At 48.6% G+C, this 24,385-nt stretch overlaps 1 protein-coding gene across 1 annotated transcript; it reads left to right on the forward strand.

Moving 5' to 3' along the window:
- Positions 1 to 7,392: 7,392 nt before the first annotated feature.
- Positions 7,393 to 22,661, forward strand: LOC9269366 (vegetative cell wall protein gp1). The gene is made up of 2 exons (XM_066307616.1): positions 7,393 to 7,734; positions 20,719 to 22,661. Exons 1-2 carry the CDS (start codon positions 7,393 to 7,395, stop codon positions 21,904 to 21,906), a joined length of 1,530 nt encoding a protein of 509 aa, XP_066163713.1. The 3' UTR covers positions 21,907 to 22,661.
- The last annotated feature ends 1,724 nt before the right edge of the window (positions 22,662 to 24,385 follow it).

Here is a 24,385-nt window from a genome sequence, read left to right on the forward strand (position 1 = left end):
AAATATTTGGAAATGGGTGGAAAAAAAAAGGAAGAGTGCATTAGCCATATCCTTTGTCGTCATTCTTCCTACATCCTGAGATAACGAGCATTACCTGACCTCTACACATGTCGATACACGTGCAATCGGAGGCCAGTAAGGGCACCTACAATGGCACAGCGACCATGTCAAAGCCGGTAAGGAGGCATTTGGAGGACCACGGTTATGGCCGCGAATAGCCTCTGCCTGACTGCAAACATCTGTGAAAAATTCTATTTTGATTCGATTGTGTCGCCGTGGTGGAGAAGGGGGGCACGGGTGTAGGTTTTCAATGTCAGTGCGAGAGATCGAGAGGATGGGAGTGCGGTGGGGAGGGGGTGCGCGAAGATGGGCGCGTCCGTGCGGGAGAGGAGGGGAAGGGAGGCTGAACGTGGGACGATCTGGATCGTTCGATTGCACGTGGATGAACTGCGAAAAATTCTATTTTGATTCGATGGTGTCGCCGTGGTGGAGAAGGGGAGGCACGGGTGTAGGTTTTCTATGTCAGTGCGAGAGAGATCGAGAGGATGGGAGTGCGGTGGGGAGGGGGTGCGCGGAGATGTGCGCGTCTGTGCGAGAGAAGAGGAGGGGGGCACGGGTGTAGGTTTTCTATGTCAGTGCGAGAGAGATAGGTGCATCCGAGCGAGAGAGGAGGGGAAGCGTGCGAGAGCGGAGGGGAAGGGAGGCTGAGCGTGGGACGATCTGGATCGTTCCATTGCACGTGGATGAATACGGTGTGTTGAATTTGATGAATGAAATATGAAGGATGTAAGAGGTAGTTGGTGAATTATAGGGAAGATATTGGCAGACGTGGGTCCAATGTTTTTCACCGGAATGAAAAAAGTTCAAAAAGCACCAAAACATGATTTTTGGACATATTGGAGTGTATAGGGTTCGTTCGTGGCAAAAAATCACTTCGTGATTCGCACGGCGAGGTTTTGTCAATGAATGCCAATATTAGCATATATTGGCACACGTGGGTGCGATGTTTTTGGCCGGAATGAAAAAGTTCAAAAAGCACCAAAACATGATTTTTGTACATATTGGAGTGTATTGGGTGCGTTCGTGGAAAAAACACACTTCGTGATTCGCGCGGCGAACTTTTGTTAATTAATGCCAATATTGGTACACGTGGGTGCGATGTTTTTCACCGGAATAAAAAGTTCAAAAAGCACCAAAACATAATTTTTGGACATGTTGGAGTGAATTGGGTTCGTTCGTGGCAAAAAATCACTTCGTGCTTCGCGCGGTGAACTTTTGTCAATTAATGCCAATATTTGCAAATATTGGCAGACGTGGGTACGATGTTTTTGACCGGAATGAAAATGTTCAAAAAGCACCAAAACATGATTTTTAGACATATTGGAGTGTATTGGGTGCGTTCGTGGCAAAAAATCACTTCGTGATTCGTGCGGCGCAGTTTTGTCAATTAATGCCAATAGTGGCAAATATTCGCAGACGTGGGTGCGATGCTTTTGACCGGAATGAAAAACTTCAAAAAGCACCAAAACATGATTTTTGGACATATTGGAGTGTATTGGGTGCGTTCGTGGCAAAAAATCACTTCGTGATTTGCGCGGCAAACTTTTGTCAATTAATGCCAATATTGGCACACGTGGGTGCGATGTTTTTGACCGGAATGAAAATGTTCAAAATGAACAAGAAAAATGATTTTTGGACATATTGCAGTGTATTGGGTGCGTTCGTGGCAAAAAATAACTTCGTGATTCGTGCGGCGCAGTTTTGTCAATTAATGCCAACATTGGCAAATATTGGCAGACGTAGGTGCGATGTTTTTTACCGGAATGAAAAAGTTGAAAAAGCACCAAAACATGATTATTGGACATGTTGGAGCGTATTGGGTGTGTTCGTGGCAAAATATCACTTCGTAATTCGCGTGGCGAACTTTTGTCAATTAATGCCGATATTGGCAGACGTGCGTGCGATGTTTTTGACCGGAATGAAAAAGTTCGAAAAGCACCAAAACATGATTTTTGGACATATTGGAGTGTATTAGGTGCGTCGTGGAAAAAAATCACTTCGTAATTCGCGCGGCGAGGTTTTGTCAATGAATGCCAATATTAGCATATATTGGCACACGTGGGTGCGATGTTTTTTGTCAGAATGAAAAAGTTCAAAACGCACCAAAACATGATTTTTGTACATATTGGAGTGTATTGGGTGCGTTCGTGGAAAAAACACACTTCGTGATTCGCGCGGCGAACTTTTGTTAATTAATGCCAATATTGGTACACGTGGGTGTGATGTTTTTGACCGGAATGAAAAAGTTTAAAAAGCACCAAAACATGATTTTTGGACATGTTGGAGTGAATTGGGTTCATTCGTGGCAAAAAATCACTTCGTGCTTATCGCGGCGAACTTTTGTCAATTAATGCCAATATTTGCAAACATTGGCAAATGTGGGTGTAACGCCCCGATTTTCGTTCGGGATTAAAAATCAATTAATAATGCATTTCTAGAAATTATATTAAAAGTTAAATCAATTTAATCAAGTGAAATTATAGAGGAAATTAAAATTTCCTTTAAAAAAATCTTTGGCCGGGAATATTTTGTAATATTCTTTGTGCCCTAATGTACTCTCCGGAATTTTCCGAGAATTTTCGGAGCTCGAGAAATAGTTTTAATAGCACAAAGATCATTGCATCAATTAAAATAAAAAGAAAAAAAAATCCTCCTTCCTCTCTTTGGGCCCCTTTCGGCCCAATCCCTCCTTTCTCTCCCGCGGCCCGCGCGCCCCTTATCTCTCCCTCTCGGGCCAGCCTCCTCCCTCGGCCCGCTCGACTCTCTCTCCCTCAAGTCTGCTTTACCTCCCTTGCCCGTTTTCCCCTCTCTCTCCCCGACAGGTGGGACCCGAGGCCCCATCTGTCATCTTCTTCTCCTACCTCCAGCTCCATCCCCAACCGCTGCCATGGCTGCCAAATCCTCCCACGTCGCCGCCTCTCCCGCACGACTCCCTCTCCCGCGCATGCGTGGACGCGGTCGTCGCCCACGTCCACGCCGTTTCCCCCCACTCTCCCCGCAAAATCCGGCCACGTCGCCGCCTCCCGCATCTCTCTCCTCCCACGTTGCCGGCCGGTTTCTACCTCTCTCGGGCCCGATCCCGCCTCCCCTCCCCTATAAAAACATTCCCCACACCTCCCTGTCCATTTTCCCCTCTCTCCCGAGCCCTCCCGTGCACGAAAACCACCCCGCCACCGTCGCACCTCCCGCCGCCGCTCGCCGACGACCCTCCAGCCAGTCGCCACAGCCGCTCCCACCACCGTCGTTCCGCGCGACCGCCACCAGCGGCTTCGCCGCGTCGTGCCACACCCCGGCGTCCGCTCCATTTCCCCTCCCCGCCTCCGAAGCACTGTCGCCACGCGCACCACCTCCTTCCACCGAAGCCGCCGACTCCAGCCGGCCGCTGCCGCCGCTACCGCTGTCCCCGAGCCGCACCGCTTGCATCGCCGGCCTCGCCGCGCTTTGCCGCATCCCGTCCACCGCTCCGCTTCCGCAATAAACCACCCGGGCACCGATTCCACCGTGAACCCGAGCTCCACCGCCACTTTGCCGACTCCGGCAGCGCGCCACCGCCGCCCTAGCCACCACCAAGCCACGCCACCGCCTCTACTGCGTTCGCCGCGCTCCCCCATACCCCGGCCGCTCCTCCACCTTCGTTCGAGACTGCCGAATCGCCGCCGTCGTCTTCGCCCCGTGGAGCGCCGCCGCCTCCCTCCGCGGCCGCTCCCTCCGTCGCCGCGCCTCTCGGTGAGCCGCCTCCCTCCTCCTTTTCCTCTTCGCCGGCCGCCCGCCGCCGTTCCATGTCGCTAGCTGCTGCCGCCGGTGGCCGCATGCCGCCGCCGCGCCTTGGCTCGGCCGGGCCGGCTTTGTGCCGCGCCTGTGCCCCTGGCTACCGCTCCCCTCGGCCGCCCGATCGGCTCAGGCCGATCTGGGCCGTCCACGTGGTGGACGCGCACCCGAGGCCACGTGTGGACCATGTCCACCGTGCGCCCTCCCCCTTTGACTCGCTGACATGTGGGGCCCACGTGTCGGCGCCGGCCGCCCCTTGCAGACGTCAGCGAGGTCCATTTCCTTTGTAAAATTAAATAATAATTGCGCAATAAATCGAGTTTAATTCTAGAAATTCATTTAAATGGCTCAAAACTTCTAAAATTCATATCTAATTCATTCGAACTCCGAATTGAGCCATTCAACTTGCAAAATTCATCTAAAATTGAGCTCTACATGTTTGTTTACTTTTTATGTACTGTTTCTTTGGTTTTTATTAGAGTTTTTCCTCGTTTTGCGTGCCAGCGTGTAGTTCCCGCCGTTTCGGAAGATCGCGGTCGCAAGGATAAGAGTTCGGAAGATTGTTTGAAGAAGAAAGGCAAGTCACACATTCCCCTTGAGCATGTTGATCCTAATTTACAAATGTTTTACTGTTTGCAAATAAATATGCATATTTTGCTAATTACATGGGGTCAGGGTTTTACCTATCTGCTCGCTTGTGCCATGTTTACTTGATATCTGTCCTTTGTCAACCATGGGTAATAAATCACCTAGCTTGTGTTACTTTGATGACCTAGCTAGAACTATATGCTTAGCCATGCTTAATTACCACTAGCTCAGTCGATGGGATAATTGCAGTATTAGACCTTTTTAGTATCAGAGTGAGCTGCGTGCTCGAGACATCTGGCCATGCTTCATGGTCGTAATTATCCAACTAAAATGCAACTGAATGGTGGGCTGTGGGTGCATGGTTTTGTTGGTCGCACCCATGGCAGTTAAGGACCGGTTCGCGGGATGCCCTGGAAGAACTTATCATACTTACCACAAGCCAGCGTGGGCAACGGCTGGGCTTGTAGTGTAGCTTTCCTCTAGCCGACGCATCCAGGCAAGGGTGGGCGTGATGGAGTTTGGATGGGCCCTGCGACGGCCTATGCGGCTTCCGGATTCACCTACGCACGAGAGGGGACTGCCCGCTGCCTTGCGAGGAGTGGGGGTGAAACCTGAGGTGTGGTGTGCTTGGTTAGAGGGGGTTATGCGAAGGGTCCTGTCACGGCCTCTTTCCGGTATGTCGTGGTGGCATGTCGGCGCACGGAAACGTGTCGTGGGGCTGTGTCTTGTGGGTACAGTTGTACACCTCTGATCAGAGTAAAACTATTCGAATAGCCATGCCCGCGGTTATGGGCGGTCGACCAGATTCACCGTGATTAGTCCCGTCTTAATAAATCGATCCAATACACTGTAGTTCAGGTGGGTTGGTTGGGCCTGTTCAATGTGGTGTAGCGTTGATCAGTGGAGATTTAATGTTACTTTAATTACTCAACAGTTTTACTGTTTTGCTCAATAAAATGTTTTACAACTGCCTTTATGCAAATAGCCACAAACCCCTCCTTGTATCCCCTTGCACGTCTGCATCGTTGGTGTGGCTTGCTGAGTACGGTGGTTGTACTCAGTCTTGCTATTATTCCCCCTTTTTCAGAAGTGTAGTGCTTCTGAGCTGAAGATGGAGTTAGAGGACCAAGGCTCAGACCCCAGTTGAGTTTTGCCTGTGGAGTGGAGCTGAAGCCCTGCTAGGATCGCCTTTTTCCGCTGCTGCTGCTTTCGTTTCGGTGCGAGGACTAAGTGCCTCTTTTGTAAGTATTTTACGCTTTATTTACGTTTGGAACTGTATATTACTTGTCGTTTTGTGTACCCTGGCTGGTCCTGGACAGGGATTTAATACGCAAAATAGTCTGGAAATTTGGGTTAAATTTCTAGGCGTGACAAAGTGGTATCAGAGCCAACTCGACTGTAGGTTGAGCCAAATGGTCAAACCGTAAAGACAAGTTTTCTGAAAACCCTATTTGCAAAATGTCTCCTCTCGCCCTTCGGCATTTCTTTGTCAAACGGTTTTTCAAAATTCTCCTCCCTGTCCCTCCAATTCTTTTAGTGTCAAACGTGGAGGGCAAACCGTCAGTTTCGTGTCTGTTCAGAAGTCAAATCTCAAGCTTCGCGCAGAAGGAGCAAGAAGATCAGCCCAGAGTCGTCGTCCCGCGAAGATCAAGAAGAGTTTTCCCGAAGTTTACCTAAACCCAATCCTTCCCTAGAGGGTAGTTTCGTTAGCTTCTAGATCGTGTGTTGCTTGCTTGTGTGTAGGGGTATGGTTTGCATCATTGGTGGGGATGCGACCATACTAGGTTGTTTGCTTAAACAACTTGAATCATAAAATCCATTCACAACAGATCAATAGGCAAGTGGTTTAGTACCTCATCTCTAGTAACCCCTCCTTTTTCCCCCTCCCTCTGGTGCCTGCAGCAGATGGTCCGCATGAGGGACAATTTCATCGGATCAAGACCCCGTTAGTTTCATGGGGCAACTCAGTGCAATTCTAATAGTATTCCACGTCAGCCTCTTGAAGATCAGCCTCAACCCCAAGTCATGGCTAATCAAACTCAGACAGTGGAAGAGTTGTTACAACAGATGCGACGTTGGTACCAAATATACCAGATGCAACAGATGCAACGACAATGTCAGGAGTCACGTCAATGTCACCCACCGCCGGTGCGAGATCAGATGCCAGCCCGGAACCCGAATCAGAGTCAGAGTCAGGAGTTCCCAATATCGGCACCGAAGACCCATGTCAAAATGCGGTCCAGATCCCCGAAGATAACGACAGCCAAGTCAACGTCAGACCAAAGGAAAGTAAGTGCTACCTGTTATGACTGTGGTGAGCAAGGTCATTATGTAAGGAACTGTCCATGGAAGGTGTTCGCTAGGTCACCTGAAAAAGACGAGAAGCAGTGCCTAGGGAGTAACCAAGCTCCAAGTCAGTCTACCGACAAGAAGGATGGTACTTTGCAGCCCAACTCTGGAGCGAACAGGACAGTGATATGGAAGATGGATAATGGCAGGACCATGATCATCGCCGGTTCAGAATTTACTCCTGAAGACGCAGCAAGGATACCCAAGCGTCAGAGAGGAAGAAATACCTTCCGAGGAGCGCGTCAGCTAACCCGTCATCTCATAAAGTACGGTCCGCCCAGACCCAAGGATGATGAATCAGGAGAACGGTTTTCTGCTGACGACGATGACGACAACGATGATGATAATGATGACAATGATGATGCGACCTTTAACAGTTTCAGGGAAAGAGAGTTGAAGTTCAAAGCATGTGCTAGATGTGGGATAGTCGGACACACTGCTAGTTTATGCCTCCCCACATGCCGCTGTGGTGAATATACCCATTACTCAGATGCATGCCCTTTAAGGAAGATCACATGTTTCTTGTGTGAAGGAACAGATCATGTGCCTAAGGACTGTCAGTTGAACGCGGTCATAGCTAAGACCAAGAAAGAACAAGGGGCAACCGTGCAACCCATTCGTCAACCAATGGCAATCGACAACAGCGGTCACAATCCTTCTGCTCTTCCTCCAATTCCACCCCCGGTGGAAGCCAACCATGGAAGAAGCAACGTCGCTAGGGATGTTCATAAATCGCTGCTTGTTCCAGTTTCAGCTGCCAAAGTGCATAATCAGAAGCCTGCACCCCGGGACCAAGCAAGTCGATTCTGTCGCAACTGTCGTAAGCCAGGACATTGTTTCAGTGATTGTCCTCTTCCAAGAGCAGCAAAGGCAGTTCGTCGTGATCCACAAGTTACCAGCACTGCCCACGACCCCAATCGACACCTGAATGTGCAACCTCCGCCTCAACGGATCATCGTCAAGGGCACCGTAAGAGGCCGCATTGTTCCACCGGCCATCGTTTCAAGCCTACAGCACCAGCGCCAGCAGGGTAAGCAATGCTAGGAGAACAACAGCTCGCTACAGTTACAAAGAGGCAGTATGCTCCTTCGTTAGCACCCGCAGCAAGTGTCGTCAGCACCAGGTCGCTCGACTGTTGTCAGTTCTAGCAATGCACCTCGTATTGCTCCAATCCGGAGGCCCATCGACAAACCACCGCTCGGCAACCCCGCGAGTAAGAAGTCCCACCTGCTACGGCAGTCAAGAGAGTTGTTACTCCACCATCGAAGACCAACAAGCAGAGCAACGTTCCCGGTGAGACTTCAGCTAGTAGGAACTAAAGGGACAAGTCAGTCAGGTTTGAATGATGGAAGCAACAATAGTTCCAGTCAAGACCTCTACTTTTCAGGTCTAAAAGGCAGTTCTAATCAGCAGCAGTCTACAATGGTTTGATTTTGTAGTACTTCTCATTGTACATATATGTTTATGGCAGCCATGTAATGAAAAGGAAATATTGAATAAAATATGAGTCAGCCAGTTCCTCTCCTTTTATGATTCATCTTGAGCATGTAGAAGCAATTTAACATGTGTATCTGCCAGTGCCACAAGAAACCAAGAGTTTCTCTTCTAACTCATCGCAATTTTGTTGAGCTCCAAAACCTGTTTGCGAGCCAATAGAGGAATGGTTAACCAACGGAGTGAAAATGGTTAGACCCTCAACACTCGACATGATGAGGTCTCTCTAAAGGCAGCCTCAGTGGTACTCAAATGAAAAGAGGGATGGAATATTTGAAAGTGACAATGGTTGGATCCATGGCGCTCGACACTATGAAATCTCTCTAAAGGCAGTACCAAGGGTATTCAAGTGTAAGGAGTAACGAAAAAAAATATATTCGGAAGTAACATCATACAAGGAATCTCTAGCCTCGGAAACTGTTAGAGAATGGTAAGCGGCAATTACACCCTAGTGGTGTGATTATGAAACAAGAATGGTTTCCATAGTTCAAGGCAACCGCTATAAGTTCCAGAAAAAAATTCTCATGAGGTTTCCCAGAAGTTGAAAGAGAAATTGTTCCAATACATGGGTCAGAAGTATATAGAGTCGAGTCCAGAAATGTGTAGTCAGTAGGGTATATGGTAGAGAATCCCTTTTCAACGGAACATCTTTACCGAACATATGAAGGCGAAGTTGTTATGATCAAAGAACAGGAACTCTCGGCAGCATCAAAGTCAATTTCCGGCAGTCGTGCAGACTATAGTATTTTTGCGAAAGCAGTTGCAGGGTTTACAGTTCATCAATCCAGGAAGAGTCAAAAAAAAATCGACGTGTGGGGTTATGTCATGAGAAGGACTCTTGATTTTGATCCGTTAAGTGGTCAATGTGTGCTTCAAAGAATGTCGACTATGCAATATGTCCAAGCATACGACACCGACGTCAGTCCAGAAGCATGCTAGTTATGCCAGCCGTAGAACTGATGGGGAAGTAGTCAAGAGTTATAAAGATCATAAGCTAAATGAGAATTTCCTTATGTGGAATTTCCTATCAGCAACTGAGGGTTAAGTTCCAAATCTTAATGGGATGAAAGTGCATCGTTGTTACTCTATTTTGATCGATCGGCGAAGTTTTTAGTTTTCAAAGTCAGGGCTCTTCGCAAAACAGAGAAGTGTTGAATATATTTGAAGGACAACAGTTCAACCGATCCCAGCCACGCGAAAGTAAGACTACTCCCTGTAAGGGGGGTAGGTCTCGGAGAAGAGTTTTGCCTCACTTCGTCGCTGTTTTAGTTGAAGGCTCAACCAGTGCCGCAATCAGGGTAGCACTTGAAGAAGCATGTTGCAAGGTATCAGAAGAATTAAGCCGATCCCCGGGCAACCGATTGAATTCTAAGGTACACCCATGAGGCCAGTTCAACCGCTTAGCTTAGACAGGTCAAGCAGACGGTTGCAGTTCAGACAAAAGACAGGTCAAGCAGGTTTCCTGGAATTACTTGTCATTCGAGCCAGGACCAATTCAAGCGGACGTAGGATCAATGAGTTACAAATGCCAGATGCAAGATTCAGGAACAACTCCATCCTTCTCTAGCCAACTTGGTGAACTGTCATGTTATCAAGTTGCTAGCATCAACAGTTCATCCCAAGATAAGAAAGTTTCACGAGCATCCGCAGTCCTAGTCTGGGTCAGTTCAAGCAGAACCAATCCGTTCAGTTTTGGGAGCAACAGGACCGCAGAGCTGAAACCAGCCAGATCACTCGTACAGAGTTTAGTCTTGTGGGGCGCCAGAACTCCAAGGTCGAATCCAATGAGGCCAGTCAGTTCAGTTGTTTGGAGCAAAAGAACAGAATGGTCAATGCCGGTCAGTTCAGTCGTGCAGGTTTGGACCATTGAGGAATCGGTCAGTTGAATCAGAAAGGAACAATGCAGTGTGCAAATCAGTCAGACCGCCTGCCAGCCCCAGTTTTTCTTTCTAGCCATCCCAGAATCTCGGGACGAGATTCCTGTAAGGGGGGTAGATTTGTAACGCCCCGATTTTCGTTCGGGATTAAAAATCAATTAATAATGCATTTCTAGAAATTATATTAAAAGTTAAATCAATTTAATCAAGTGAAATTATAGAGGAAATTAAAATTTCCTTTAAAAAAATCTTTGGCCGGGAATATTTTGTAATATTCTTTGTGCCCTAATGTACTCTCCAGAATTTTCCGTGAATTTTCGGAGCTCGAGAAATAGTTTTAATAGCACAAAGATCATTGCATCAATTAAAATAAAAAGAAAAAAAATCCTCCTTCCTCTCTTTGGGCCCCTTTCGGCCCAATCCCTCCTTTCTCTCCCGCGGCCCGCGCGCCCCTTATCTCTCCCTCTCGGGCCGGCCTCCTCCCTCGGCCCGCTCGGCTCTCTCTCTCCCTCAAGTCTGCTTTACCTCCCTCACCCGTTTTGCCCTCTCTCCCCGACAGGTGGGACCCGAGGCCCCATCTGTCATCTTCTTCTCCTACCTCCAGCTCCATCCCCAACCGCCGCCATGGCCGCCAAATCCTCCCACGTCGCCGCCTCTCCCGCGCGACTCCCTCTCCCGCGCGTGCGTGGACGCGGTCGTCGCCCACGTCCGCGCCGTTTCCCCCCACTCTCCCCGCAAAATCCGGCCACGTCGCCGCCTCCCGCATCTCTCTCTCCTCCCACGTTGCCGGCCGGTTTCTACCTCTCTCGGGCTCGATCCCGCATCCCCTCCCCTATAAAAACATTCCCCACACCTCCCTGTCCATTTTCCCCTCTCTCCCAAGCCCTCCCGTGCACGAAAACCACCCCGCCACCGTCGCACCTCCCGCCGCCGCTCGCCGACGACCCTCCAGCCGGTCGCCACAGCCGCTCCCACCACCGTCGTTCCGCGCGACCGCCACCAGCGGCTTCGCCGCGTCGTGCCACACCCCGGCGTCCGCTCCATTTCCCCTCCCCGCCTCCGAAGCACCGTCGCCACGCGCACCACCTCCTTCCACCGAAGCCGCCGACTCCAGCCGGCCGCTGCCGCCGCTACCGCCGTCCCCGTGCCGCGCCGCTTGCATCGCCGGCCTCGCCGCGCTTTGCCGCATCCCGTCCACCGCTCCGCTTCCGCAATAAACCACCCGGGCACCGATTCCACCGTGAACCCGAGCTCCACCGCCACTTTGCCGACTCCGGCAGCGCGCCACCGCCGCCCTAGCCACCACCAAGCCACACCACCGCCTCTACTGCGTTCGCCGCGCTCCCCCGTACCCCGGCCGCTCCTCCACCTTCGTTGGAGACCGCCGAATCGCTGCCGTCGTCTTCGCCCCGTGGAGCGCCGCCGCCTCCCTCCGCGGCCGCTCCCTCCGTCGCCGCGCCTCTCGGTGAGCCGCCTCCCTCCTCCTTTTCCTCTTCGCCAGCCGCCCGCCGCCGTTCCACGTCGCCAGCTGCTGCCGCCGGTGGCCGCATGCCGCCGCCGCGCCTTGGCTTGGCCGGGCCGGCTTCGTGCCGCGCCTGTGCCCCTGGCTGCCGCTCCCCTCGGCCGCCCGATCGGCTCAGGCCGATCTGGGCCGTCCACGTGGTGGACGCGCACCCGAGGCCACGTCTGGACCATGTCCACCGTGCGCCCTCCCCCTTTGACTCACTGACATGTGGGGCCCGCGTGTCGGCGCCGGCCGCCCCTTGCTGACGTCAGCGAGGTCCATTTCCTTTGTAAAATTAAATAATAATTGCGCAATAAATCGAGTTTAATTCTAGAAATTCATTTAAATGGCTCAAAACTTCTAAAATTCATATCTAATTCATTCGAACTCCGAATTGAGCCATTCAACTTGCAAAATTCATCTAAAATTGAGCTCTACATGTTTGTTTACTTTTTATGTACTGTTTCCTTGGAATAGAGTTTTTCCTCGTTTTGCGTGCCAGCGTGTAGTTCCCGCCGTTTCGGAAGATCGCGGTCGCAAGGATAAGAGTTCGGAAGATTGTTTGAAGAAGAAAGGCAAGTCACACATTCCCCTTGAGCATGTTGATCCTAATTTACAAATGTTTTACTGTTTGCAAATAAATATGCATATTTTGCTGATTACATGGGGTCAGGGTTTTACCTATCTGCTCGCTTGTGCCATGTTTACTTGATATCTGTCCTTTGTCAACCATGGGTAATAAATCGCCTAGCTTGTGTTACTTTGATGACCTAGCTAGAACTATATGCTTAGCCATGCTTAATTACCACTAGCTCAGTCGATGGGATAATTGCAGTATTAGACCTTTTTAGTATCAGAGTGAGTTGCGTGCTCGAGACATCTGGCCATGCTTCATGGTCGTAATTATCCAACTAAAATGCAACTGAATGGTGGGCTGTGGGTGCATGGTTTTGTTGGTCGCACCCATGGCAGTTAAGGACCGGTTCGCGGGATGCCCTGGAAGAACTTATCGTACTTACCACAAGCCAGCGTGGGCAACGGCTGGGCTTGTAGTGTAGCTTTCCTCTAGCCGACGCATCCAGGCAAGGGTGGGCGTGATGGAGTTTGGATGGGCCCTGTGACGGCCTATGCGGCTTCCGGATTCACCTAGGCACAAGAGGGGACTGCCCGCTGCCTTGCGAGGAGTGGGGGTGAAACCTGAGGTGTGGTGTGCTTGGTTAGAGGGGGTTATGCGAAGGGTCCTGTCACGGCCTCTTTCCGGTATGTCGTGGTGGCATGTCGGCGCACGGAAACGTGTCGTGGGGCTGTGTCTTGTCGGTACAGTTGTACACCTCTGATCAGAGTAAAACTATTTGAATAGCCGTGCCCGCGGTTATGGGCGGTCGACCAGATTCACCGTGATTAGTCCCATCTTAATAAATCGATCCAATACACTGTAGTTCAGGTGGGTTGGTTGGGCCTGTTCAACGTGGTGTAGCGTTGATCAGTGGAGATTTAATGTTACTTTAATTACTCAACAGTTTTACTGTTTTGCTCAATAAAATGTTTTACAACTGCCTTTATGCAAATAGCCACAAACCCCTCCTTGTATCCCCTTGCACGTCTGCATCGTTGGTGTGGCTTGCTGAGTACGGTGGTTGTACTCAGTCTTGCTATTATTCCCCCTTTTTCAGAAGTGTAGTGCTTCTGAGCTGGAGATGGAGTTAGAGGACCAAGGCTCAGACCCCAGTTGAGTTTTGCCTGTGGAGTGGAGCTGAAGCCCCGCTAGGATCGCCTTTTTCCGCTGCTGCTGCTTTCGTTTCGGTGCGAGGACTAAGTGCCTCTTTTGTAAGTATTTTACGCTTTATTTACGTTTGGAACTGTATATTACTTGTCGTTTTGTGTACCTTGGCTAGTCCTGGACAGGGATTTAATACGCAAAATAGTCTGGAAATTTGGGTTAAATTTCTAGGCGTGACAGTGGGTGCGATGTTTTTGACCGGAATGAAAAAGTTCAAAAAGCACCAAAACATGATTTTTGGACATATTGGAGTGTATTGGGTGCGTTCGTGGCAAAAAATCCGTTCGTGATTCGTGCGGCGCAGTTTTGTCAATTAATGCCAATATTGGCAAATATTGGCAGACGTGGGTGCGATGCTTTTGACCAGAATCAAAAACATCAAAAAGCGCCAAAACATGATTTTTGGACATATTGGAGTGTATTGGGTGCGTTCGTGGAAAAAACTCACTTCGTGATTCGCGCGGCGAACTTTTGTTAATTAATGCCAATATTGGTACACGTGGGTGCGATGTTTTTCACCGGAATGAAAAAGTTCAAAAAGCACCAAAATATAATTTTTGGACATGTTGGAGTGAATCGGGTTCGTTCGTGGCAAAAAATCACTTCGTGCTTCGCGCGGCGAACTTTTGTCAATTAATGCCAATATTTGCAAATATTGGCAGACGTGGGTACGATGTTTTTGACCGGAATGAAAAAGTTCAAAAAGCACCAAAACATGATTTTTAGACATATTGGAGTATATTGGGTGCGTTCGTGGCAAAAAATCACTTCGTGATTCGTGCGGCGCAGTTTTGTCAATTAATGCCAATATTGGCAAATATTCGCAGACGTGGGTGCGATGCTTTTGACCGGAATGAAAAACTTCAAAAAGCACCAAAACATGATTTTTGGACATATTGGAGTGTATTGGGTGCGTTCGTGGAAAAAAATCATTTCGTGATTCGCGCGGCGAACTTTTGTCAATTAATGCCAATATTGGCACACGCGGGTGCGATGTTTTTGACCGGAATGAAAAAGTTTAAAATGAACAAAAAAATGATTTTTGGACAAATTGAAGTGTATTGGGTGCGTTAGTGGCAAAAAATAACTTCGTGATTCGCGCGACGAAGTTTTGTCAATTAATGCCAACATTGGCAAATATTGGCAGACGTAGGTGCGATGTTTTTTACCGGAATGAAAAAGTTGAAAAAGCACCAAAACATGATTATTGGACATGTTGGGGTGTATTGGGCGTGTTCGTGGCAAAATATCACTTCGAGATTTGCGTGGCGAACTTTTGTCAGTTAATGCCAATATTGGCAGACGTGCGTGCGATGTTTTTGACCGGAATGAAAAAGTGCGAAAAGCACCAAAACATGATTTTTGGACATATTGGAGTGTATTGGGTGCGTCGTGGAGAAAATCACTTCGTGATTCGCGCAGCGAACTTTTCTCAATTAATGCCAATATTGGCAAATATTGTTAGACGTGGGTGCTATGTTTTTGACCGGAATGAAAAAGTTCAAAAAGCACCAAGACATGATTTTTGGACATATTGGAGTGTATTGGGTGTGTTCGTGGAAAAAAATTATTTCGTGATTTGCGCAGCGAAATTTTGTAAATTAATGCCAATATTGGCATATATTGGCAGACATGGGTGCAATGTTTTTGACCGGAATGAAAAAGTTCAAAAAGCACCAACATATGATTTTTGGACATATTGGAGTGTATTGGGTGCGTTCGTGACAAAAAATCACTTCGAGATTCGCGCGGCGAACTTTTGTCAATTAATGCCAAAATTGGCAGACGTGGGTGCGATGTTTTTAACCAGAATGTAAAAGTTCAAAAAGCACCAAAACATAATTTTTGGACATATTGGAGTGTATTGGTGCGTTCGTGGCAAAAAATCACTCCGTGTTTTGCGCGGCGAACTTTTGTCAATTAATGCCAATAATGGCACACATAGCTGTGTTGTTTTTTACCGAAATTAAAAAGTTCACAAAGCACCAAAACATGATTTTTGTACATATTGGAGTGTATTGGATGCGTTCGTGGAAAAAACACACTTCGTGATTCGCGCGGCGAACTTTTGTTAATTAATGCCAATATTGGTACACGTGGGTGCGATGTTTTTGACCGGAATGAAAAAGTTCAAAAAGCACCAAAACATGATTTTTGGACATGTTGGAGTGAATTGGGTTCGTTCGTGGCAAAAAATCACTTCGTGCTTATCGCGGCGAACTTTTGTCAATTAATGCCAATATTTGCAAATATTGGCAAACGTGGGTGCGATGTTTTTGACTGGAATGAAAAAGTTCAAAAAGCACCAAAACATGATTTTTGGACATATTGGAGTGTATTGGGTGCGTTCGTGGCAAAAAATCACTTCGTGATTCGTGCGGCGCAGTTTTGTCAATTAATGCCAATATTGGCAAATATTGGCAGACGTGGGTGCGATGCTTTTGACCGGAATGAAAAACATCAAAAAGCACCAAAACATGATTTTTGGACATATTAGAGTGTATTGGGTGCGTTCGTGGCAAAAAATCACTTCGTGATTCGCGCGGCGAACTTTTGTCAATTAATAATGCCAATATTGGCACACGTGGGTGCGATGTTTTTCACCGGAATGAAAAAGTTCAAAATGAAAAAAAAAAATGATTTTTGGACATATTGGAGTGTATTGGGTGCGTTCGTGGCAAAAAATAACTTCGTGATTCGCGCGACGAAGTTTTGTCAATTAATGCCAACATTGGCAAATATTGGCAGACGTAGGTGCGATGTTTTTTACCGGAATGAAAAAGTTGAAAAAGCACCAAACCATGATTATTGGACATGTTGGAGCGTATTGGGTGTGTTCGTGGCAAAATATCACTTCGTGATTCGCGTGGCGAACTTTTGTCAATTAATGCCGATATTGGCAAACGTGCGTGCGATGTTTTTGACCGGAATGAAAAAGTTCGAAAAGCACCAAAACATGATTTTTGGACATATTGGAGTGTATTGGGTGCGTCGTGGAAAAAAATCACTTCGTGATTCGCGCGGCGAGGTTTTGTCAATGAATGCCAATATTAGCATATATTGGCACACGTGGGTGCGATGTTTTTTGTCAAAATGAAAAAGTTCAAAAAGCACCAAAACATGATTTTTGGACATATTTGAGTGTATTGGTGCGTTCGTGGAAAAAACACACTCCGTGATTCGCGCGGCGAACTTTTGTCAATTAATGCCAATATTGGTACACGTGGGTGCGATGTTTTTCACCGGAATGAAAAAGTTCAAAAAGCACCAAAACATAATTTTTGGACATGTTGGTGTGTATTGGGTTCGTTCGTGGCAAAAAATCACTTCATGATTCGCGCGGCGAACTTTTGTCAATTAATGCCAATATTGGCACACGTGGGTGCGATGTTTTTGACCGGAATGAAAAGGTTGAAGAATCACCAAAAAATGATTTTTGGACATATTGAAGTGTATTGGGTGCGTTCATGGCGAAAAATGACTTCGTGCTTCGCGCGGCGAACTTTTGTCAATTAATGCCAATATTGAGACACGTGGGTGCGATGTTTTTGACCGGAATGGAAAAGTTAAAAAAGCACCAAAACATTATTTTTGGACATATTGGGGTGTATTTGGTGAGTTCGTGGCAAAAAATCACTTCGTGCTTCGGGCGGCGAACTTTTGTCAATTAATGCCAATATTGACACACGTGGGTCCAATATTTTTCACCGGAATGAAAAAAGTTCAAAAAGCACCAAAACATGACTTTTAGATATATTGGAGTGTATTGAGTGCGTTCGTGGTAAAAAATCACTTCGTGATTCGCACGACGAGGATTTGTTAATTAATGCCAATATTGGCATACGTGGGTGCGATGTTTTTGATAGAAATGAAAAAAGTTGAAAAAGCACCAAAACATTATTTTTGGACATATTGGAGTGTATTGGGTGCGTTCGTGGCAAAAAATCACATCGTGATTCGCGCGGCGAACTTTTGTCAATTAATGCCAATATTGGCACACGTGGGTCCAATGTTTTTCACCGGAATGAAAAAAGTTCAAAAAGCACCAAAACTTGACTTTTGGACATATTGGAGTGTATTGGGTGCGTTCGTGGCAAAAAATTACTTCGTGCTTCGCGTGGCGAACTTTTGTCAATTAATGGCAATATTGGCACATGTGGGTGCGATGTTTTTGACCGGAATGAAAAAGTTCAAAAGGCACCAAAACATTATTTTTGGACAAATTGGAGTGTATTTGGTGTGTTCATGGCAAAAAATCACTTCATGATTCGCGCGGCGAACTTTTGTCAATTAATGCTAATATTAGCAGACGTGGGTGCGATGTATTTCACCGGAATGAAAAATTTCAAAAAGCACCAAGACATGACTTTTGAACATATTGGAGTGTATTGGGTGCGTTCGTGGAAAAAAAATCACTTCGTGATTCGCGCAGCGAACTTTTGTCAATTAATGCCACTGTTGGCATATATTGGCAGACGTGGGTGCGATGTTTTTGACCGGAATGTAAAATTTCAAAAAGCACCAACACATGATTTTTGGACATATTGGAGTGTATTGGGTGCGTTCGTGGCAAAAAATCACTTCGTGATTCGCGCGGTGAACTTTGGTCAATTAATGCCAATATTGGCACACGTGGGTGCGAATTTTTTGACCGGAATGAAAAAGTTCAAAAAGAACCAAAAAATGATTTTTGGATATATTGGAGTGTATTGGGTGCGTTCGTGGCAAAAATGATGAGGGAGTTAGGTCCCGATCTTCCGATAGGTGTTGATAAACAGTCGATTTGGGCGGAGTCACGACACAACTCGATCCGGCTTTTGAACGAACACGCTACTGAGCCTCGCAATCGCAGCACCATGTCTCCTCTGGTTATTGTAACACCCTGAAAATTTTTGTCCTTATTTGCGAAATCAAAATTTCGTGTTAATCAAAAATCTTTTCCAAAATCCGTCGTGCTGGCTTTTATTGGACTTTATCTCCCATTTTTCGGTTACGCTTGGACCACGAGGATGGAAATCTAGGGACAAAATTTATTTTACATTCTGATATTATTTGATAAAAGAACCATGATTATGAAATATATACTAATTAAGAAAATGTTTGCAAATACCATTTGTCTTTCCGAAAACCCTTTCTATGAATTAGAAACCTATTTGAGGTATTTGTTTTATAAATGAAACAAATACTAAATATTTAGAAAACATACTTTGAGAGATATTTCCCTGAGAAAACTATCTTTACAAATGAGGGCTAATATTAGTTAACTTTTGGAAACCCTATTTTGAAATTATAAGTGTTTGGGAATTATTTTACAAATAAAGACTAGAGGGAATTTACTAGCAAAACTGTATTTACAAACTAAAATCTTAAAAGAGTTTATTTGAAAAGAATTCAGGAAAAAGTCTAGTTTTCCTCCTTGAAAGGCCTAGCCGACCTACATAATGGGATTTGTGTTGTTTGTGTGCATTTATTTGTTTGTGCCAAAGATCTCGGTTAATCCATCCTTGTGAATCCCAATCCATGTTGTATTTCCCCCGGAATCAAACTCTGTAGTTCGATCCTCCTTCTCAATCGGATCCTCCCGAACCGATTGTTCTAGCGTCTAGAATTACTCAAACTCAGTAGTTTTTCCGGAATCTCCTCTCAGGGTAATATCCATCATCGGTTCCCTCTCAATCCTCCTATACCATTGCAATACAACATCCTTTCCTTGAATCGTTGGAATACCGCGATTAAATCGATCCACCTAAAGGATGTTCTCCAATCGACATCCTTCCTTGTCATCTTTCCTCTCCGACTGATTTGTCAAGCGTTTCGGTGAAGCTAATCGAAGCCCCGAAAGCCTTTCCTTTGTCATAACATCTTTTTTCCTCAGACCGATTGAACACTGGAGTTGAACCTGAGCCATCTCGTCTATTCGACTCGGCTCTCCCCGAATTCCTTTCTTCCCTATCCCTCTTGCTCGAAATTACCGAGTTTGGCCACTCGCTCAGAACCCTAAAATTGTTCGGCGAATTGATTTGTCATATGCAAGTTCAACTATCCTCCATTCTATCTCGACCCGTGAAACCCTACCGCGCCAAATGGATTTGTGCGCCATGCGCCGCTCCTGAACTCCTCGTCGATATTGCCCTACCTTTGGAACCCTATCGCGTCCAATGGATTTGTATGCCAAGCGTCGCTTCTAAAACTCCCCGGCATTGTTGTCGTTCGTTCGCTCGATCGCTCGCAAAGAAATCCTAAATCAAGTATTTGGGCAACTAAGCGGCCAAAACAATTCCAATCCAAACCCCAGCCACTAGTGACAATCCAGAGCCAAATCAAATGTCCAATTATATAGTCCTATTACAAATTCTCAGTCCAGTTACCAATATACAGTTCATCTACAAATTCCAAATACAAAATTCTTCCCAATTCCAATCCTTACAAATACAGAGAGTCCCCATTCTGTTGGGCCTTCTTTTCCAGCCAGCCCAACTCACCCCCCAGCACAAGTATGTCTTTGCTCCCTCACCAGCTCTCCCTCTCTCTTGCAGCCAAGTCTACTCCCCCTCCTTCCTTGCCTCAGCCAGCAGGCTGACACGCCGCCCGCCACGTGCTCGGCAAAATGCCGAGTCGGGCGAGGCTGGCGCACCGGGTCACCGAGCCACCGTGCCGTGCCGCGCCGCTCCTCCTTGCGTGCGCCGCACCGCGCTCCTGCACCGAGCCGCACCGCACCGCGCTCAGTGCCGCGCCGTGCACTGACCGTGCCCCTACCAACCCAGCCGTGGGTGGATGACGGCCTTCAAGCCGAGGGCCCCGCACGACGGCCTCCCTCCTGCACCGTGCTCTTAGCCCACCAAGCACCTCCCAAATCTCTTCCCCAAACACCAAGAACACAGTGTGAGTGGTTCACACCGAACGAGAAAACTGAGTCCACACCGAATTGGAGAGCTAGTTCACAGCGAAGCTTATCTTGTAAGCCTCCTTCCTGTAGCGATGTCGACACTCGGGGCCCACATTATCGCCGTCCATCCCATCCGCCGCCGACACGTGCTTCGGGGAAGCCTTGTGACCGATGGTCACTTCGCCGCCTCCCAGGACGTCGCCCGCGTGAGCGTCGCTACTCCTCGTCCACGCCTTGCATCCTCGCTCTCCATCGGCCGCAGACGAGCGTCCGCGTGAGCTGCGTTCACGCCGCCAGCCTCGCACCTCCCCTCCACTGTGTCGATGACGACACCCGGGCCCGCGCCGCCGCCGTCCAACCTATGGACGCGCGCCACATCACCCTTCCACCACTGTGTCGATCCTTCTCCTAGAAGCCATCCGCAACCAAGCAAAACCGTGGCCATGCCCGCTATCCCCCACCATTCGCCCCCTCCAATCATCGCCACCTCTGCTCCTCTCCTGGGCCAACACCCACCGCCGCCACTGCCTCGGCGCCGCCCTTCGGAGCAGCTCGTCGGCTTCACCTCCTCGCCCCGTCTCGGCCGCCACCACGCACGGCCAGATCGGCCCCGCGCGAGTGCCATCCCCGCGCCCGGCCAAGCCGAACGCACGAGTGCCACCTTCGAGCGCGGGCGCCACCTCCAACCCCGTTGCCGAAGTTGTCGCCGTCGCCGTCTTCACCGGCACGGGGACGCCGCCGCGCCGTGTGGAGCGCCGCCTCCTCGCGTGGCCACCTCCACGCGCGCCGCCTCTGCGACCATCCAGCGGCTAGCACCTCCACCTCCGCCTCCTCTGGTCGGCGCCGCCCCGATCTCCTCCTCGCCGCGCCGACCATCTTCCCCGTCCAACCGGCGCCGCCCCGACGACCTCCGCCGTCGCCGCACAGGCCATTCCCCATCCGCCGTCACCTCAGGCCGCGCCATCGCGATCGGTCAACGGCCAGGCCGCGGCGCCAAGCGCCGAGCGCCGCCGTGTGGAGCGCCGCCTCCTCGCGTGGCCGCCTCCACGCGCGCCGCCTCTGCGACCATCCAGCGGCCAGCACCTCCACCTCCGCCTCCTCTGGTCGGCGCCGCCCCGATCTCCTCCTCGCCGCGCCGACCATCTTCCCCGTCCAACCGGCGCCGCCCCGACGACCTCCGTCGTCGCCGCACAGGCCATTCCCCATCCGCCGTCACCTCAGGCCGCGCCATCGCGATCGGTCACCGGCCAGGCCGCGGCGCCAAGCGCCGAGCGCCGCCGTGTCGCCTCCTGCCGCGCCGCTGGTGCCCCGGCCCTCTTCCTTCCCCGACGCCGCCGGGCCATCTCCAGGCTGCCGTCGCACGGGCCGGCACCCAGTCACCGCGCCGTCGCCGACCCTCGCCCCGGCCTCCCTTTCCCCACCGGCGCCGCTCCCTTTCTCCTTTCTCCTTCCCCCACCGCCGCCCAGCACCAGGCCCCCGTCGCCGGCACTCCTCTTCTCTCGGGCACGCGTGAGGAAACCGAGGCAGAGAAGGAATCGAGAGAGAGATGCGAGGAGAAGAAAGCGAGAAACAGATCAGGTTAAGAGAGAGAGGAAATAAAAGGAAAGGAAAAGAAAGGGACAGTGGGACCCACTAGGGCTCCACCATCTTGACTCCTCTCTCTGACCTCCTTTGACCTGGAAACTACCAAAAAGTCTAGCTTGCATACCTCTGTCTTCCTCGGGACAGAGCCCACTTTCAGCCCCTTTATCCACCAAAGTCCATATTACATCTCTCCAGAACCCAAGTTCCTCTCTGAAAGTCTGTATTTTCTCCCTCCTCCAAACTTCGGGCAGTAGCCCATCAGTAGTCTTCATCTCCACCCAAGTCCAATATATCTCCTCCAATCTAGAGGATCACCTTGGGTTTATTTCTTCCGAAAATAAAAGGAATCCTATTTTGGGTATCCTTTTCCTCGATTTATAAATCATCTAATCTTCGAGAATTCATATCTTGCAAACCGTGACTCCGATTGATTCCATTCAACTTCCGAAACTCTTCTAAAATCGAGATCTATCCAATGACACTGCTGGTTTGAATTGATTGGTACTTTATTTGGAGGTTGTTATATGGTTTTCTCGTGCTAACCACGTATCGAGTATTCCGGATATTCGTCGATCGTGGATTTCTCGAAGATACCGATTTCTAAAAGCAAGGCAAGTCACTACGCTCCCCTCCTTGAGCATATTGAACCCAGTTTATAAATGTTTTGTTTATAAATAAAGTTGCATGCTAATTATAAAATGGCGTGCCTAAATTGTATGTGAACCATCCTTGATATTGTTACCTTTATATATCCTTGTTGCCTGAGTCTATTATTTATGCGTGGTCAATTATTGACATTACTTAGTACTGCTTATAATTATAGACGATTGTACACTCCATAATAATTGGGTATGGATGTGTTGGTAGCGGTCACTCATCGAGAGTGATTGCCAGAAGGCGGGTGGAGACATGAGCGCCACCCGCAGCAAAAACCTTTGCGAAAACCAAAAACCTAATTAAACAAAATGTTTTCGACTGGGGCGGCATGGATAGAATATGGGTGGTTCTAGAAACGGCTAGTCGCCGACCCTGGTCAATTAAGGACCGAGTCAAGAAGCTATACAGAAAACGATTAGAGTACGACCGCACTTCTTGAGTGGGTATAGACCCGGTGGACTAAGTAAATTCTCATGGGGCGGCACCCCTGTCATGGTGGTTCCGAAGTGGTGACGTGATGGAGGTGAAGGATCGAGTGGATCGATCGTTTGGATGCCGCGGCAAAACTTAAAACACACCTAATCTATATGTAATATAACCCATTGTGATCCCGGGAGCGCCAGAACTCTCCTCACTACTGGCTCGAGGTGGTTGTTGTGCCGGGAGTGTAATGGGGATCCATAGTCCTTGGAACGGGTGCCGAAACGCGAGAATGACTGAAAAACCGGGCCATGGCAAGTCTCATGTGTTGGGACTAGGCTCATGTGTTGGGCAAGCTGCGGAGTGCGGGATTAAAAGCGTACATCCACTGCAGTGTGAGTAAATCAAATCTATTTGAATAGCCGTGCTCGCGGTTATTGAGCGCCGGGACTTGTACTACACTTGAGTAGCCTTATAGATTTTAATCTTGCTTAGATAAGGAAAGTGGTGTGACCTTGCCCGATAGGCGGGAAGGTCATGATGATGTTAAGAATGTGAAAAACTGGATGCGAGGGTAAACCGAACCAAGCGAGGCTTGGGGAAGGTGGATGAACCCTCACGGATTAATGACAACTTCAACTTAACATTGTTTTCAGTTAAAACTGCTAGGTCACAGGTTTGTGAAATGATTTGTGAAACCTAGCTTTATGCAAATAAACCAAGCCATCCTTGAACCCTTGTGTGCACTAAATGCATTCCGTAGTGGTGGCTTGCTGAGTACGGTTGGTACTCACAATTGCTTAACTAAATCTTTTAGAAAGGAGTTGGAGTCGATCATTTGGGAACTATGCTAATGAAGAGGTGTCAAAGACGGTGGAGTCAGGACCTAGGTTCACCAGTCGATGCCTGTGGAGTACGTTGGACCGCCGCTGCTTCTCTTCCGCTATCTCATCTACTTCTTTTGGTATTTTGCAATGTACATGACCATGCTCGGTCTATTTGGGTCCCATTTGGGCTACCCTTTATTATTAATGTGTACAATTCAACCTGTACATCGATGTCAGCTTGAGATATTCAACTGTGCCATGTGTGTACCATCTACTGATCCAGGGAATGGTATTGTAAGACACATGGGGTTTTCGATGTGTAAAACCGAGGGCCCACAGTTATAAGCCGTGCCGAAACCCGGTTGACCTCGCCGAGAAGGCTAATCCCTGCATGCAAATCTAAGAACACAAACAAGAACAAGATAGATTGCAATCAAATTGCATATTAATGATTAAGCACACGAATTTGGGGTTCTAGAAACCGATCTAGCGGCGAAACTGTTCTTGACAGAATAATCTAAGCAAAACCTGACTCTAAACGATGACGGCTACTGAATAAATGTGATTAGGGACGTCCTAGGGTTGCCCTA

Source organism: Oryza sativa, chromosome 2 (assembly GCF_034140825.1).
Source record: "Oryza sativa Japonica Group chromosome 2, ASM3414082v1".
NCBI classification, from domain to species: Eukaryota; Viridiplantae; Streptophyta; class Magnoliopsida; order Poales; family Poaceae; genus Oryza; species Oryza sativa.

Coding starts and splice junctions, on each gene's coding strand:
- LOC9269366 (XM_066307616.1), top strand. CDS start 7,393: ATGGCAATCGACAACAGCGGTCACAATCCTTCTGCTCTTCCTCCAATT. Junction 7,735..20,718: donor GGATCATCGTCAAGGGCACC/GTAAGAGGCCGC, acceptor TCCTTCTCCTAG/AAGCCATCCGCAACCAAGCA.